Source organism: Bos taurus, chromosome X (genome assembly GCF_002263795.3).
Source record: "Bos taurus isolate L1 Dominette 01449 registration number 42190680 breed Hereford chromosome X, ARS-UCD2.0, whole genome shotgun sequence".
NCBI classification, from domain to species: Eukaryota; Metazoa; Chordata; class Mammalia; order Artiodactyla; family Bovidae; genus Bos; species Bos taurus.
Genome location: NC_037357.1, coordinates 8,213,088 through 8,228,216, shown reverse-complemented (window position 1 = coordinate 8,228,216; position 15,129 = coordinate 8,213,088). Strand labels below are relative to the sequence as shown.

General features: G+C 36.9%; 1 protein-coding gene and 1 pseudogene across 9 annotated transcripts in view; one reads left to right on the top strand and one right to left on the bottom strand.

The window, feature by feature from the left end:
- XIAP (X-linked inhibitor of apoptosis) overlaps positions 1-15,129 on the bottom strand; it is a 39,994-nt gene that overhangs the window by 10,017 nt on the left and 14,848 nt on the right. For 6 of the 9 annotated variants that reach the window (XM_059883278.1, XM_010821346.4, XM_059883281.1 and 3 more), the window contains exons 2-6: positions 8,611-9,519; positions 7,071-7,170; positions 5,862-5,940; positions 5,153-5,195; positions 1,996-2,196 (exon numbers count right to left, since the gene is read on the bottom strand). In XM_059883278.1, coding sequence (XP_059739261.1) covers positions 1,996-2,196; positions 5,153-5,195; positions 5,862-5,940; positions 7,071-7,170; positions 8,611-9,487 — 1,300 coding nt within the window. In that variant the 5' untranslated portion in view covers positions 9,488-9,519. Of the gene's footprint in view, positions 1-1,995; positions 2,197-5,152; positions 5,196-5,861; positions 5,941-7,070; positions 7,171-8,610; positions 9,520-10,027; positions 10,227-15,129 lie in introns of those variants that run through there. The other 3 variants (XM_059883277.1, XM_059883280.1, NM_001205592.1) reach the window with 3 other exon arrangements.
- LOC784659 (partitioning defective 6 homolog beta-like) lies at positions 12,522-14,287 on the top strand (annotated as a pseudogene).

The following is a 15,129-nucleotide window of genomic DNA, read 5'->3' as shown; positions in this document are numbered from 1 at the left end:
CTGGGGTATTCTCTGTTACAGAGACAATGGTATAAAAGCTAGTATTGAATCTAGGATTTCTTAGTGAGTAACAATAACATTATATTTTCTCTAATAAATTTTATTTGCTTTTACTTCAATTAGGCCCACCCTCTATTTTGTACAGAATTAAAAGATTCTTAGAGCTGGTGTTTCCTCATCAGCTTTGGGAGGAGAAATAGACAGCAGCCCCCTCATGAAAAGCTTGCCTGTATCAATTACCTGCCTCTCAATTTTGTGAGACTAAGGAGACATCAACTGATGAATTCTAACGTGTGCCCTTGAGAACTGGCATTAACTTAGGCCCTTTTTCCCACACGACCCCGGCTTGTAATCTCGGTAATGATGAGAACCTCCCACAAACTCCTGTTGAATAGAGACATCCCCCAATGCACTCTGTCCTTTGTTCTCTTCCTACTGCAACCCACTAAATCTTTCTGCTGTAAACACCTTCAGGTATAAAAACTAACACCTTACTGTCAAACTTAATTAAGTTTGAGTTGTGGTGAAGATGCAGGGAAAAATGACATAGTCACTTGTATCACAAAGCAAATGATTTGTTTCACCATCACCAAGACAAGAGGAGCTATTATAGGTTTTAAATAAATGTATCTTTAAGGAAAAAAGTAGTCTGCTTTCTGCTGAATCTTCTACACCAACTAGAGTAATATAAAACTCATCAATGTTATACTGCTTTAAGACTTATTTGATTATCTGAATAATGTTTCAAAAGCATCTGAAATAACTTAAAGATCAAAAGGGTCTTGAATGTAAAAAACAAAATAAGTTAACTTTTAAGTTCATTAGTACTCAGAGAATTCTCATCTTTTGGTAGAGGTGGTCAAAAGCTTAGAGAATGATTATATACTTCTCTTCTACATTATTCAATACACTTTGTATATGAATCACAGTATTAAAATGCATTTAATTCAAGCTCTATTTAGCAATATGACCCTTTTACATATTTATATCATGTAGAAAGTTGCAAAATACTCTAAATCCAAGCAGTTTCAACTAAAAAACTTAGAGTCTACACACAATGATAAAAGTTAGCCTTTGTTGTTCTTTACCTAAAATAGAGTATAAACTTACAGTTTTTAAAATTAATAGATCAGTAGATCTTACTTGGATCCTGATCAGAACACATCAACTGTAAAAACATTTTAAGATGATGAGGAAAATTAAAATCAACTGAATTTCAGATGATATTATAGAATTACTGTTAATTCTGTTAACTGTGACAATAGTATATTATGGGCTAAATGTCTTTCTCTCCAAAACTCATGTTGAAGCCCTCACACCCTATGTGATGGTGCTTAGAGGTGGGGCCTTCAAAAGGTGATTTGGTTTACATGGGGTCATGATGATGGGACTCCATGATGGAATCAATGTTCTTATAAGTGGACTAGAAAGCAGAATGCTATCTCTCTTGGCCAAGAGAGGACATAGAGAAGGCAGCCATCTCCCAGCCTGGAAGAGAGACTTCACCAGGAACCAAATCTGCCTGAACCTTGGACTTCCCAGCCTCCGGAAGTATGAAAAACAAATGTCTGCTGTCTAAGCCACCCAGTCTACGGTACTATTATAACAGTCTGAATAGATTAACACACAGTATTAAGGTCATGTTAAAAAAAAAAGTCCCTACATAGTTATTGAAGTATTTATAGGCAAGTGGTATACAGGATGTCTGGGATTTACTCTGAAAAACTACAGCAAAAATCAAAGTTGGGGGAAGAAAGGGAGATTGAAAAAGTGTTGACAATTATTGAAGTTGGCTGATGGATATCTGAGGGTTCATTGTACTGTTCTCTCCACTTTTGAGTATGTTTGACATCTTTCATAATAAAAAGTTTAAAAAAACATTTATCCTAAGGGAAATACGAGAGGAGGAAAATGCATGGGCCACATAGTCATACAAGATACTATCCATAATGAAATACTAGGTGTATCTTGCTTTTAAAACATAGGCATGCATACCTTTCTGTAATGAAGTCTGACTTGATTCATCTTGTGTATTATCTTTCTGAGCATTCACTAGATCTGCAACCAGAACCTCAAGTGATTTATAGTTGCTCCCAGATGTCTGAATTTTCCCCTCCATTGTTTTCTTAATGTCCTTGAAACTGAATCCCATTCGTATAGCTTCTTGTACCATAGGATTTTGGAATATTGTATCATCTGAAATGAAAATTGGTGAGGAAAAAAATCACAGACTTTAATTATTTTCATTAACACAACCCAATAGCAGAGTATCATTAAAAAGAAAAATTTAAGCAACAAGCAAAAAATCAAAACCAAACCAGCAAACCAAAGCTGCTTTGGGAAGAGGATTTAGAAATATTTAGGCACTGAAGAATCACTTCCAGAATCTTAAAATAGTTGAAAGTACAATGAGTATGTATTTGTACTATTAGGAATTGAGATTAGGTGCTTTAAAGACTATAACAAATAGTACAAGATAAGGTAAAACAGGTACAAAAAGGGTTAAGTGCTTCAAAAATTCTGAAACTGTGGACGTCTTTACCAAATCACCACAATTATTTTGAAAAAGTCATGGGAAATAGAAGTTCCAGTCTGTGACCTTCAATGTATCAGTTTCCTATCTCTCAGACTTAGTTTCTGCAGTTGAGTGGGGTGGACTAGATAAGGCAAGAAACCTAATAGAAACTCACTTTAATGACACTTGAGGTAGGACTACAGATTGTGGTAGTGGTAGTGGTGGTGGTGTTTAGTCGCTAAGTCGTGTCTACTTTTTGTGACTCCATGGGCTGCAGCCTGCCAGGCTCTTCTGTCTATGGAATTTCTCAGGCAAGAATACTGGAGTGGGTTGCCAGGCCCTTCTCCAGGGGACCTTCCTGACCCAGGGATCCAACCTGCGAGATCTCCTGCATTGGCAGGTGGATTCTTTACCAATTGAGCCACCTGGGAAGAGCTTACTAGAGCTCTCAGCCTTCCAATTTCTAGGTGTAAATCAAAGGAACTACTTCTAGTTCCAGGAGGAGACAGTCTCTCTGCTTTGACTTCATGCCTTTGTTCACTCTCCTCTGGGCAAAGCTCTTATTCTTTTGTTAGCCTGACGAATACTAATCTTACCAGATTGTGTACTGATGTGCTAAAAGAGACTTCTATCCTCGACTCATCACTTACACTCTTGGGTATTTTTTTTCCCCTTTTTTCTTTTCCAAGCTGTGCAGCTTGAGGGATCTTAGTTTCCTGACCAGGGATTGAACGTGCCCCCCCTCCCTCCCCCATCCCCCCACAGTGAAAGTTCCAAGTCCTAACCACTAGGCCTCCAGGAATTCCCCACTCTTCAGTATTAAAGATGAGTACATATACCTGCCAAAGACATATACAAGAATATTCATAGCAGTGTTATTTATAACAGCCCCAAACTGGAAACAACTCAAGTGTCCATTATCAGGTGAATGGATAAGTAAATTGTGGTATATTCAAATGCTAAATAGCAAGGAAGAAGAATGAACTACTTCCACAGACAACATGGATCAATCACATAGACATGATAAGCAAAACATCAACATAATCATGAACCAGAGACAATCGAGTACATATTGTATGATTACATTTTTAAGACGTTCAAATCTAATCTATGGTAACAGAAGTTAGGATATAACTTGGGGGTAAATATTGATTGTGAAAGGGCCTGAAGGAGCTTTCCAGGGTGGTAGAGATGTTCTGTATCCTGATCTGGGTGATGGTTAGATGAACCTCTCCCTCATACCATATACAAAAATTAATTCAAAATGGAACACAGACCTGAATGTAAGAGCTAAAAGCATAAAACTCTTAAGGACACTAAAAAGAAAGTGAAAAGACAACCCATGGCATGGGAGAAAATATTTGCAAATCATATACTTGACATGGGACTCATATGTATAAAGAACTAAAATATATAAAGAACTATTACAAGTCCATAATAAAAAATCAAGTAATCAACTAAAAAAAAGGCAAAGGAGATGAACATTTTTCCAAAGAAGATATACAAAAGGCCCAAAAGCATATGAAAAAAAATGCCCAACACCTTTAGATATCAGGGAAATGCAAATTGACTAAAAACACTAATCCTAAACCAGAGCAAGAGTCTCAGTCAAAAGCATATATATGTATATATATAGTATTCTCTTGTCTTCTAATCTTTAAGATACTAAATAGATGATGCTTTAAGTATAGGGAGGGCTTCCCTGGTGGCTCAGCGGTAAAGAACATGCCTGCCAATGCAGGAGATGTGGATTTGATCCCTGGGTCAGGAAGATCCCCTGAAGGAAATGGCAACCCACTCCAGTATTCTTGCCTGGAGAATCCCATGGACAGAGGAGCCTGGTGGGCTACAGTCCATGGGATCGCAAAACAGTCAGACACAACTTAGTGATTAACAACAACAACATGAGTATAGGGAATGGGGAATCACCAGACATATTTTAAACTAAACTTTATTATATTTAAAACATGATGACTAGGTTGAGAATGAGATCTGTAGTGTGATGTAGGATTCTGAAGACCACTAATGCTTTGTAATGTAACTGTGGGCTGGTCACTTAACCTCTCTGAAAAGTTGGATAATAATATCATTCTTGTTTAACATCTTTCTTTGTACACTTTTAATTTGTAAAGATGTCTATGATGAGTAAATAATCTTTGTGATTAAAAAAAAATCTCTACCTTTCTAAAGGCAATAGGATATAAACAAACCAAACCACACCCCTTTATGAAGTAGCTGGGGAAGGCAAAAAGAGGCATCCAATAAGGAAACAGGTAGGTTAGGGCTGATCATGGTAATAGCACATCAATAGGACATTGGATTCATGATCTTGGCTAACTAAAGAAACTCTGTTGACAAAAATTCACTTAACTCTTTTTTGGGGGATTTTAACAGAAATGAAAATGTACAGCTTACAGCTGTTCCTCTCGAACTTGGAAAATCTGTTCAACCTCTGAACGAATGTTCCCAATACATAAATATCCAACTTAAATGTATAGGCACTTCATTAATTCTTAAGTTTATAGCAATCTTATCTCAAAGAAAAATACCTTGAAAGAATCGGCTTACCTTTCTACCTTATAAATAACAACTGTAATATTGGCAATGAAATTAAAATATTTTAAAAAGTATATTTACCAATTATTTCAGTTAACAATGGTGCTCTTTCAACAGTTCTCCCCTAAAATGCAAATAAGAATTGTAAGTTAGAATTCTTTTTGGTAGAAGGCAATTACCTCAATTTGAAAAATTATGTTTATCGTGAATTTATAAATTAGCTCTATTCCAATTCAATATATGAATATTCACAAGAGGCATAGCCTGATGAAGCTCGAAGTTAAAAGATTCCAATCCACTCAGTTTACAGACAAGAAGCTGAGGCTCAGGGAGATTAAACAGTTCATGGCAGGGCCATAATGGCAACTCTTGTGTCTCATTCTAGTCCAGGGCTCATTCCACAAAGTACTGATGCCTTAGCCACCCCAGGCCACACTATCAATTTAGGTATGTTTTTGAGATTTTAAATACTGTCTGTGAAAAGTTAAAACTATCAGTACAAAACACATTATACAAGTCTAATTTCAGAAGGCTGAGGGATTTAAGTGTTTTAGTTCTTCAAGTCCATTTTTGCTTACAGTGATCCTTAAATTGGTTCATCCTGATCTCCTTTTCACAAATTTGCTTCAGCTTAAGAAAAACAAGCACTCTTCAAGATCTCCCATTTAGGCTCATCATACATTATTAATTTAAAATACTATACTGTGAATTTTACACCAAGAAAGGTGTAATACATAATATTTGAAATACATAATATTTGAAAATGTGTATTCTACAATATGTGACTTACCAGAGACTCCTCAATTGAATGGGTTAAATGAATATTGTTTACATATTCTTCTCCCTTCTCTTCTAACAGATATTTACAGCTAAACAAACAAAAGAAGGTTAAACTTTAGTAGCTCATCAATTAGTAAAGTATAAGTAAAGATAGAATCATCTTAATTCTATTAACTTGCTTTTTGATATTTCTAGAGAGCCACCAAATAAAATGTTACTCAATTGACTATCCAACTATCATTTTAATGTTAAAAAATGTTCCCTTTGTTATCTTAATATGCTAATATTAGTAGAGCAAAAATATCAACTTGAGAACGTTGCTTTTAAACAAGTTATTAAACTAGCACCTTGACATTTAAAAACAAGTCTTAAATAGTTAATCTTAACGAGTTTTATTTAGAGATTAACCAATTGCACATTTTAAAGGAATCTTTTAGGCTTTCAGCCTTTCCTTTTAAGAGTGTTTCTGTGATTCATGGGGTTGCAAAGAGTCGGACACGACTGAGTGACTGATCTGATCTGATCTGAAGGTTAAGACTTCCAAATCATTCTAAAGTTTTAAGTTGTACTATTTTGTAGGCCAAAAATTCACATCACTGTACACTACACATCTGTGTGCCTTAAAGAGGCAAGATGGTAGAAAGACACTTAGAATATGTCATCATTCTAAGATGCCACTGATGGTAAGCAGCATGATTATACTATGTATAGTATGTATACATGTATACTACTATACTATGTATCTCCATTGCCAATTAAATTATGACCCACCACCAGATGTGTCCTGATTTCAGAGCTGAAAATGTGAACAACTGTATGTCTTAGAATCAGTGAGATTCAGTAATATTTGCTAGAGGGTGTGATGGGTTCTCAAGGAATCTCCTTGATAACATGGGCTCTCATGCCCATCATTAAAGAGCCTACTTCCAACAACAACAAAAGCATACATTCCTAATTTGGTGTTTAGAAATAGCATCATCTGAATGTCACAGGTATGATATATAAATGATGAATGTTTTGGTCACCGGAAAAGGCTTAAGTGTTTTGGGTTTTTTTTTTAATGTATATAAAGTAGGTGACCCCATTTTTATAAACATGGTGTGAATTTCAAGCCATTGGTGAAGGTAAAAATAGTTGAGGTGAAAAGTTGTTTAAGTCTTCCCGCTGCATATGTACTGGCCAACCTGCCTGTCACTGAATGAATATTTAAATATCTTACCCTGGAAACCACTTAGCATGTTGTTCCCAAGGGTCTTCACTGGGTTTCCAATCATTTAGCCCTCCTCCACAGTGAAAACACTGTACTTTATCACCTTCACCTAAGAAGCACACAAGTAAAAACACATGTATTTGTGCAATTACAACCTTACCCAAAAATAGCCTTTTAAATACTATAAAATTAAGCATTTATAAACTACATGAAAAGCTCACACCTTAAAATAAGATATCTGAATTCACATCTAAGTAATAGATAAGATCATTTGAGGAGGAAACACACACTAAATTTACTGATTCAATTTGAGGTATTTTACAGGAGGCTTCCCTTGTAGCTCAGTCGGTAAAGTATCTGCCTGCAGTGCAGGAGACCAGGGTTCGATCCCTGGGTTGGGAAGATCCCCTGGAGAAGGAAATGGCAGCCCACTCCAGTATCCTTGCCCGGAAAATCTCATGGACAGAGGAGCCTGGTGGACTGTAGTCCATGGGGTTGCAAAGAGTGGGGCATGACCGAGCAACTAACACTTACTTACAGGAGACAAAAATAAAATTTCCCAATTTTTATGTGAAAACTTTGTAATTACTTTATTAAGAACATGTCATTTGGGGTCATCAATACTACACTTACTTTTTCAAACTATAGAACAATAAAGTTGAGCATAATGAAATTACAGGATAAATTTCTCTAAGGTTATAGCTATATGACAATAAACTTTCAAGACTGTCTTATGATACTGAATAAATAAAATATAGAAATAATTGATATTTTGGTTTGGGGCATTATTCAATTTTAAAGTAAATGGGTTAGATATATAATGGTATATTTTTTCTGAATATTCCTGGAAGCCATCATACTGATGGCCTTTCCTTCTCTACTTATATGTCTGTGCTCACTCAGTCATGTCTGACTCTGTGACCCCATGAACTGTAGCCCACCAGGCTCTTCCGTCCTGGGATTTTCCAGGCATGAATACTGGGGTGGGTTGCCATTTCCTTCTCCGACTGACATGTTTACAGTAGTCCATTTGAAAGTGCTCATTTTAAGCAATAAGACATCTTTCAAATATATAGGGCAGCTTTCAAATATATAGTCTATGTACAAAAGGCAGGTATCAATTTTAACATCAGCCAAGGTAAATTCTCTCATGTTAACTCTTCTTACAGGGTTGTTGTGAGGCACAGAGAAAATGCATGTAATACATCTACTGAGCACATATAGGTGTGCAATAAATTATAGTCAGTATTACTATCAGACCTATGCTTCTAGCAGGGATATCTATCATCTTTTGCATGTCATTCTTTCCCAAAAGACAGTTACACAAAGATTCATATTACTCATAATATGGCAGTCTTTTCCACATAAATTCCTGTGGTATATTACAGATTTAACAAAAGGGTTCACAGAATACTACTAACATAAATAACCATGCCAGCTTACACCTAAATATGACCAGTATGGGGGGCAAATGGCATCTATTTACTTTTTAGGAGCCCTGAGACAGTTGGAAAGTTATTTATTAGACTAGTTTTATAATAAAGTTTACCTAAAGCATAAAATCCAGCTCTTGCAAGCTGCTCCTTGTTAACGGAGTACATCCACGTCCCAAATGTAATGATCCGTGCTTCGTAATCTGCCATGGCTGGATTTATTGGAGCATTTGTTGAATTTGGGAAATTCCTATCAGAACTCACGACAGAGGATTCACTTTGCATATTAATATTCCGGCCCAAAACAAAGAAGCAATTAGGAAAGTGTCGCCTGTGTTCTGACCACGCACGATCACAAGGTTCCCAATTTTTCAACTTCCCACCACAACAAAAGCACTGTACTTGATCATCAATACCTGTGTAGTAGAGTCCAGCACGAGCTAACTCTCTTGGGGTTAAGTGGGCATAGTCTGGCCAGTTGTGAAATGACTTTAATCTAGCTTCTTCACTACACATGACAGGGTTCCTTGGGTATACGGTGTCTGATAAATCTACAACCTGTCCAGTTCTCAAAAGATAGTGTGCATGAGTCTCAGATGGCCTTTCTAAAACAAAATGATTTCTGTTTCCCAGGTAGTTTTCAGCTTTGTACTGACCATTTTGGACACCAGAATATGTAGGCTGTGCAGCATTGTTTTCAAAATAAAAGCCATTGATAAATCTGCAATTTGGGGATACTCTCCTGTGTCTTCCAATTGCTGAGTCTCCATATTGCCATCTATCTACTGCTGCATGACAACTAAAGCACCGCACAGTGTCTCCTTCCCCAGTATACAGAAAACCAGCTCGTGCTAGCGTTGATGCTGAAACAGGACTACTACTTGGAAAATTAGCAAAAGTTTTTAATCTATTAAACTCTTCTACAAATTCTTCATCCTTATCGATGTCTGCAGGTACACAAGTTTTAGATCCTTCAAAACTGTTAAAAGTCATCTTCTCTTGAAAATAGGACTTGTCCACCTTTTCTAAAAAGAGAACATTACATTAGGAAATCTAAAATGTGAAACACAGGCAATATATTTTTGATATTAGGAGCTAACAAATTATCCACTAATGACTTAAAAGTTATCACACAATCTCTAAGAAACATTCTAAATACTAGAATTCTATGAATATATTATCACATGATTCAGGTCATAAGGTAAAAACCAGCATTTCTGTTTTCTCTTTTAAAGGAAAGTAATATTTAAACAAGTAGATCGGAACTATTCATTCTATAGTGCTTATTTTATATAAACATGAAACTATGTGATGCAGAATGTTATAATTACTAACCATGTAAAATCATTAATTAGGAAAAACATGAAAGAATAACATATGCAGATTCTTAAGTCTATGCATAATTGTTATAATGGATCACTGTATATTCAAGGCATCAAAATTCAGTTTTTACAATTAAAAAAATGCTCAGAATGTTAATGAACTAATTTTTAATAATTCTCTACTGCTTTGCAAAAGATAAGTTTTACTCACAACGTTGGTTCCAATGTGTTCTTTAAGAGCATCAAGTGTTTATGATTTTCAGGTAAAACACAGACCACTTGTTGGAACTGGATCATTTCAAATGTATGTAACAGTGCCCTCTAGAGGGTGGTTCACGAAAAATACTAAGCACATGTAGACCTTAATTACAGTTACTTTTGCTATCAATTGCCCACAGACAAGGAACAATCTGTTCAAATGGAAAAGAAATACAATTGCAGCCTCATTAGAGATGCCAAATTACAGCTCTGTAATATTTAACCAAGATAAATGCTAAAAGGAACTGGTTGGGTTATGAGAAGAGTGGCCAAGATAATTTATCCTCTAAACCTGAACTCTTTTAAAAGTGAAAGATGATGTTACTAGTAATTACATTGAGACAAGAGGTACAAATTAAGAGTTGCCCCAGGCAAACCTGGTTCTTCAGAATCTCACTTTATTCATGATACAGTGCTCTGCATATGCCTGTCAAAGGCAAAATAAAGGAATGGTCACAATGACTGTCTTCTTGGGAGGAACTAACAGCTCTTTTGGCATTATGTTGGCACAGTATGTTTTGAACTTCATCTCTCTTGGAGTTAATGTTCAACACAAGGCTTCTGTCTTGCAGGCTGGCAGTGGACTGCAGTCCTCCTGGACTTAACTTATACTGGTACTAATTCATATAGGGCTTCCCTGGTAGCTCAGATGGTAAAGAATCTGTTTGCAATGCAGGAGACCTGGCTTTGACCCCTGGGTCTGGAAGATACTATATTAATTCATATACACCTCAAGAGCTGAGATATATATGCATACAACAATTTTTGGAAGATAGTCTCCACGACTTTTGATTGTTTCCCAGATAGCTTTAAGACTCTTAAATCAGCATAAGCTTGACGATAAAAATCAAAATTCAAAGACACCAAGGGAAGCTGACAAGCTAATGAGATAAAATTGGGATATGTGTAAAGCCTTACATTCTGACTTTAAAAATCTGTTGTACACCTAAAGGAAGATGGAATCCTCATTTGGAAAGAAGTCATGTGAAGGCAAATCTCCAGATTAAAATCTTGGGATTTTAGTTAATTACAAATTCATCAAGAGCCAACATCACATGGCAGCTAAAAAACTTGAAACAACTTCAGTCTGCATTCATGTCCAGATGTGCAACATTCAGATTCAATTCAGCTACATACTGAGTATTATTTTTAGTTCTGAACATTTTAGAAGGGATATTAACAAAGTACAATGTCCATAGAGATCAATCAAGATGATGAAAGTGGTATCCTATGAGGAATAGTTGGAAGAGTCAAGTATTTATCTCAAAGGGAAAAGAAAATTGTAGGGAGAGCAGTGGAGAGGACAGAATAACTACCTTGAGAGATCTAAAAGGCTGTCATGTAGAAAAGGGATCCAAATTCTATTTACCTTGAGGGCAGAATTAGAATTAATTAATATGTATTACAGTCAGTACATTTTAACCCAGTACAGGGATGGATGAATAGTTACAACAATCAATATCAGTATAAAATGAATTGGGTTGCCTTGTAGATTTTGAGTTCCTCTCATCACTGGAAGGGACTTTGGCATGGACCAGGAGACAGGATTAAGCATTTCTAAGTCTATAATTATCCTGAAGAATTAATGCTGAATATAATCTCAGACATATGAAAGTTATCTTCTCTGAGGTAGTAAGTTTTGTTTCTCAGGTCAGTCAAAACAGACAGAAATGTAAAACCAATGATCTATTTTCATTTCATAATGGTGAGTATTTTGTGTGGTTCAAGTAGTCATCCTATTTCAGATACTATTAGATAAAGCTCCATCATTCAACACCAGCAGGAGAATTTCTATTTGAAGCTTTCAAGTGGAGACCTTATCTTCCCAGGGGTTATTTCCATGCTAATAGTTTAGATTTCTCTTGTTTGAAAAGCAGGTATTTATTCAGAGCCACTCAACTGAACACTGCATATACATTATCAGAGTGGGGGCTTTTGTAGAAGAGAAAACCACTACCAGAAAGGTTAAGAGTTAAAAGAGAGAAAAACTGATTGACAAAAGACAGAAAACTTGAGATTGGAAAAAAGTGCCAAAAGAAAGTGAAGGGAGACGATTTTAAGAAACTGAATTTAAGTGAAATGAAGGTGGGAAAGATATTTAGAAAATAAGTATATGTGGAGCAGAGGAATTGTGAATAGAGAGAAAGTGAGGTATGAATGAGAAGGCTTTGGATGTGAAAAGGGCTGAGTGCAATAAAGTATGCTGAGATAACTTAAGGCTTCTTTGTGAAAGCAAAATCTGACTTTGAACTGGGTAAGCAGAAAGTAAGAAGGCACTCTTACTTTCTCTCTTGCACAGAGAGAAAGATGTCCAAGAAAGCTCTGACATAAAGGGGCTAGGCAGTCAGGAACCTTGAAGGAACAGTGGTTAAGAAAAATGGCACTCTGAAAGCCAACACTGGCATAAAAAGAATCAGCAAGCAGTGGTCTATGTTTATACAAGGGGTATGGAAGATTTCAACATGGTGAGATGTGTTTAAAATATACATACACCTACACAAAATACACATATACCTGTACATACATAAAATATACATACACCCGTACATATACATGTGTGCATACCTATGTATACAAATATAAACATGCATATTATATGTATACATATTTATACACACATACATATATATATTTAGCCTAGTCAACTGGGTAAAAATAGCCATAGGCATGCACCAAAGAGAGGAGACTGACTGCTACTCTAGCAATAACGTGGGACTATGGGGAGTTGGCGGGGAGAGAAAAACAGAAAACCTACCTACCTGGTATCTGCACACAATACAAGAGTTTCTATTTCCTTCACGTTTTTATTATTAAAGTTGTCAAATATACAGAACAAAGGTTATTCTACATGGGTAAAGGATATAAAGTAGGATGTATATCAGACTGCAGCTGTGCAAAAATATATACTCACAAACAAGACCTGGAGGTAATTTTTAATATATGGGTAAAATATTTTAAGGTGATCTTTTTCTCCAAAATGTGTGATAATATTTTTGCCTAACTTCTCTCTGGTTGGCACCACAGGCCTGGTTGTGGGGGATGTAGCCGAGAGCAAAGAGGTAGATGGGTTGGTTGCCCCCTCATCCCCCTCCCCCGGGGGGGGGAGCGCTCTGCACCCACTAAAGCAGAGGGAGGGAGGACGGAGTTGTGCCTCCAGCCACCACAGAGACAGGCGGCCCCAGCCGCCCTGTGGAGCCCAGCATCGAGACCCAAGCCTTCTATGCAGGTGCCTCTGGTAAGTGGCAGACTCTTGGGCTGCAGCTCCTGCACTCAGCCTGACTGCAGCTGCCCAGGAAGCCTGGAGAGGAGCAGGTTGGCACCAAATTTTGTCAGTTTTCAACACAAAGAGCAAACCTTGGACATTTAATGGAGTTTCATGGATTACTGCAACATATTCTTAAGATACCTAATGATGACATTTTACTAGCCTATATGAGGGAGACTTACCATCTATATATAAAGATGATAATTATCACAAAGCGATTTCAACAACCAACCTGCTGCTTAGGATTTTTACACAGAAAAACAGAAAGAAGCAAACAGTGCCTTTGGTACTGACATGCTAATGAAGAAGGAAAATGTTTTAACGGATGGTCCGTTAACCAAAGAAAAAAGCCAGATCTAGTCATTGGTATGCACCAAGACTTAAGATGTATCTTCCATTACAAATGTGGATATTCCCCCAGAAACACATCATAGGACTAGTTCATCTTTACAAACACAACACTGACCACTCCCTGGGGCTCTATAGCTGGGATGGTTTGAACCTAAAGGAGACATTACATGGCTTAGAGTGGGTCCCATGGATCGTTACACCCTGGCTTGTTCCAGGAGGTCTGGCTCAGCACAGGACTATCAGCTGCTAATGACATTTTAGGTTAGTGGTAGAGAAGTTTCAGGGAAGGGCTTTATTTTTTTTACATTTTATTGCAGTATAGTTGATTTACAATGTCATGTTAGTTTCAGATGTACAGCACAATGATTCAATTTTGTTTTTCTTTTTGGCTGTGTGGTACACGGGTCCTTAGTTCCCTGACCAGGGATCGAACCAGTTCCCCCTGCAGTGGCAGCATGGAGTGCTAACCACTGGACTGTAAGGGAATTCCCCAGAGTTTTGATCAAATAACAGGATGACTGCCAACAGTCACAACTTTACAACTTTACCATAATAACAAGACAAGTAAACAGGAGAACAACGTTAGGAACAGTAGGACTGCCAATCTACTGGTAATAGCTTTCTTGGCTATCCACAGCAGATTGAACCAAAACACTGAGCCAAAGGATAAAGACATTATTACTGAAGACAGTGGTGTACCATGCTAGAGTCCTAAAGCTGTTCTTATTATTGAAAGCCTGGAAATGGTTAACCCATATAGAACAAACTCAGTTTTGAGTTTGGACAGAATGGTTTTATTCCTTCTAATTAAATGAGTTTAGCACTCCTAGAAAGTGGTGTGAACAGAATTTGAAACACATGTTCCAGATCAAAAACTCGTAAGGTGGAACATCATGAAACCATCTTTTGAATGCTGAATGTTTTCTGAGTGAGGGATGTCTGAGGACTTGTAAATTTGGCTAATTTAAGAACATTTAGACCTCTGAGCCAATGACCTGGAAAAGGCATGAGAACAATCATGTTGTAGGTTTAAAATTTCTTAAAGTAAATAGAACGAGAAAGTAGATTAGTGGTTGCTTACAGCTGGGTGAGGAGGAGAATCGGAAATATGCAAATGGTTACTGGGTTTCTTTGTGGAGTAATTAAAATATTCTAAATTAATTTTTTGGGGGGTTCCAAAATCACTGCAGTTGGTGACTGCAGCCATGAAATTAAGACGCTTGCTCCTTGGAAGAAAAGTTATGACCCATCTAGACAGCATATTAAAAAGCAGGGACATTACTTTGCTAACAAAGGTCCATCTCGTCAAAGCTATGGTTTTTCCAGTAGTCATGTATGGATGTGAGAGTTGGACTGTAAAGAAAGCTGAGTGCCGAAGAATTGATGCTTCTGAACTGTGGTGTTGGAGAAGACTTTTGAGTCTCTTGGACTGCAAGGAG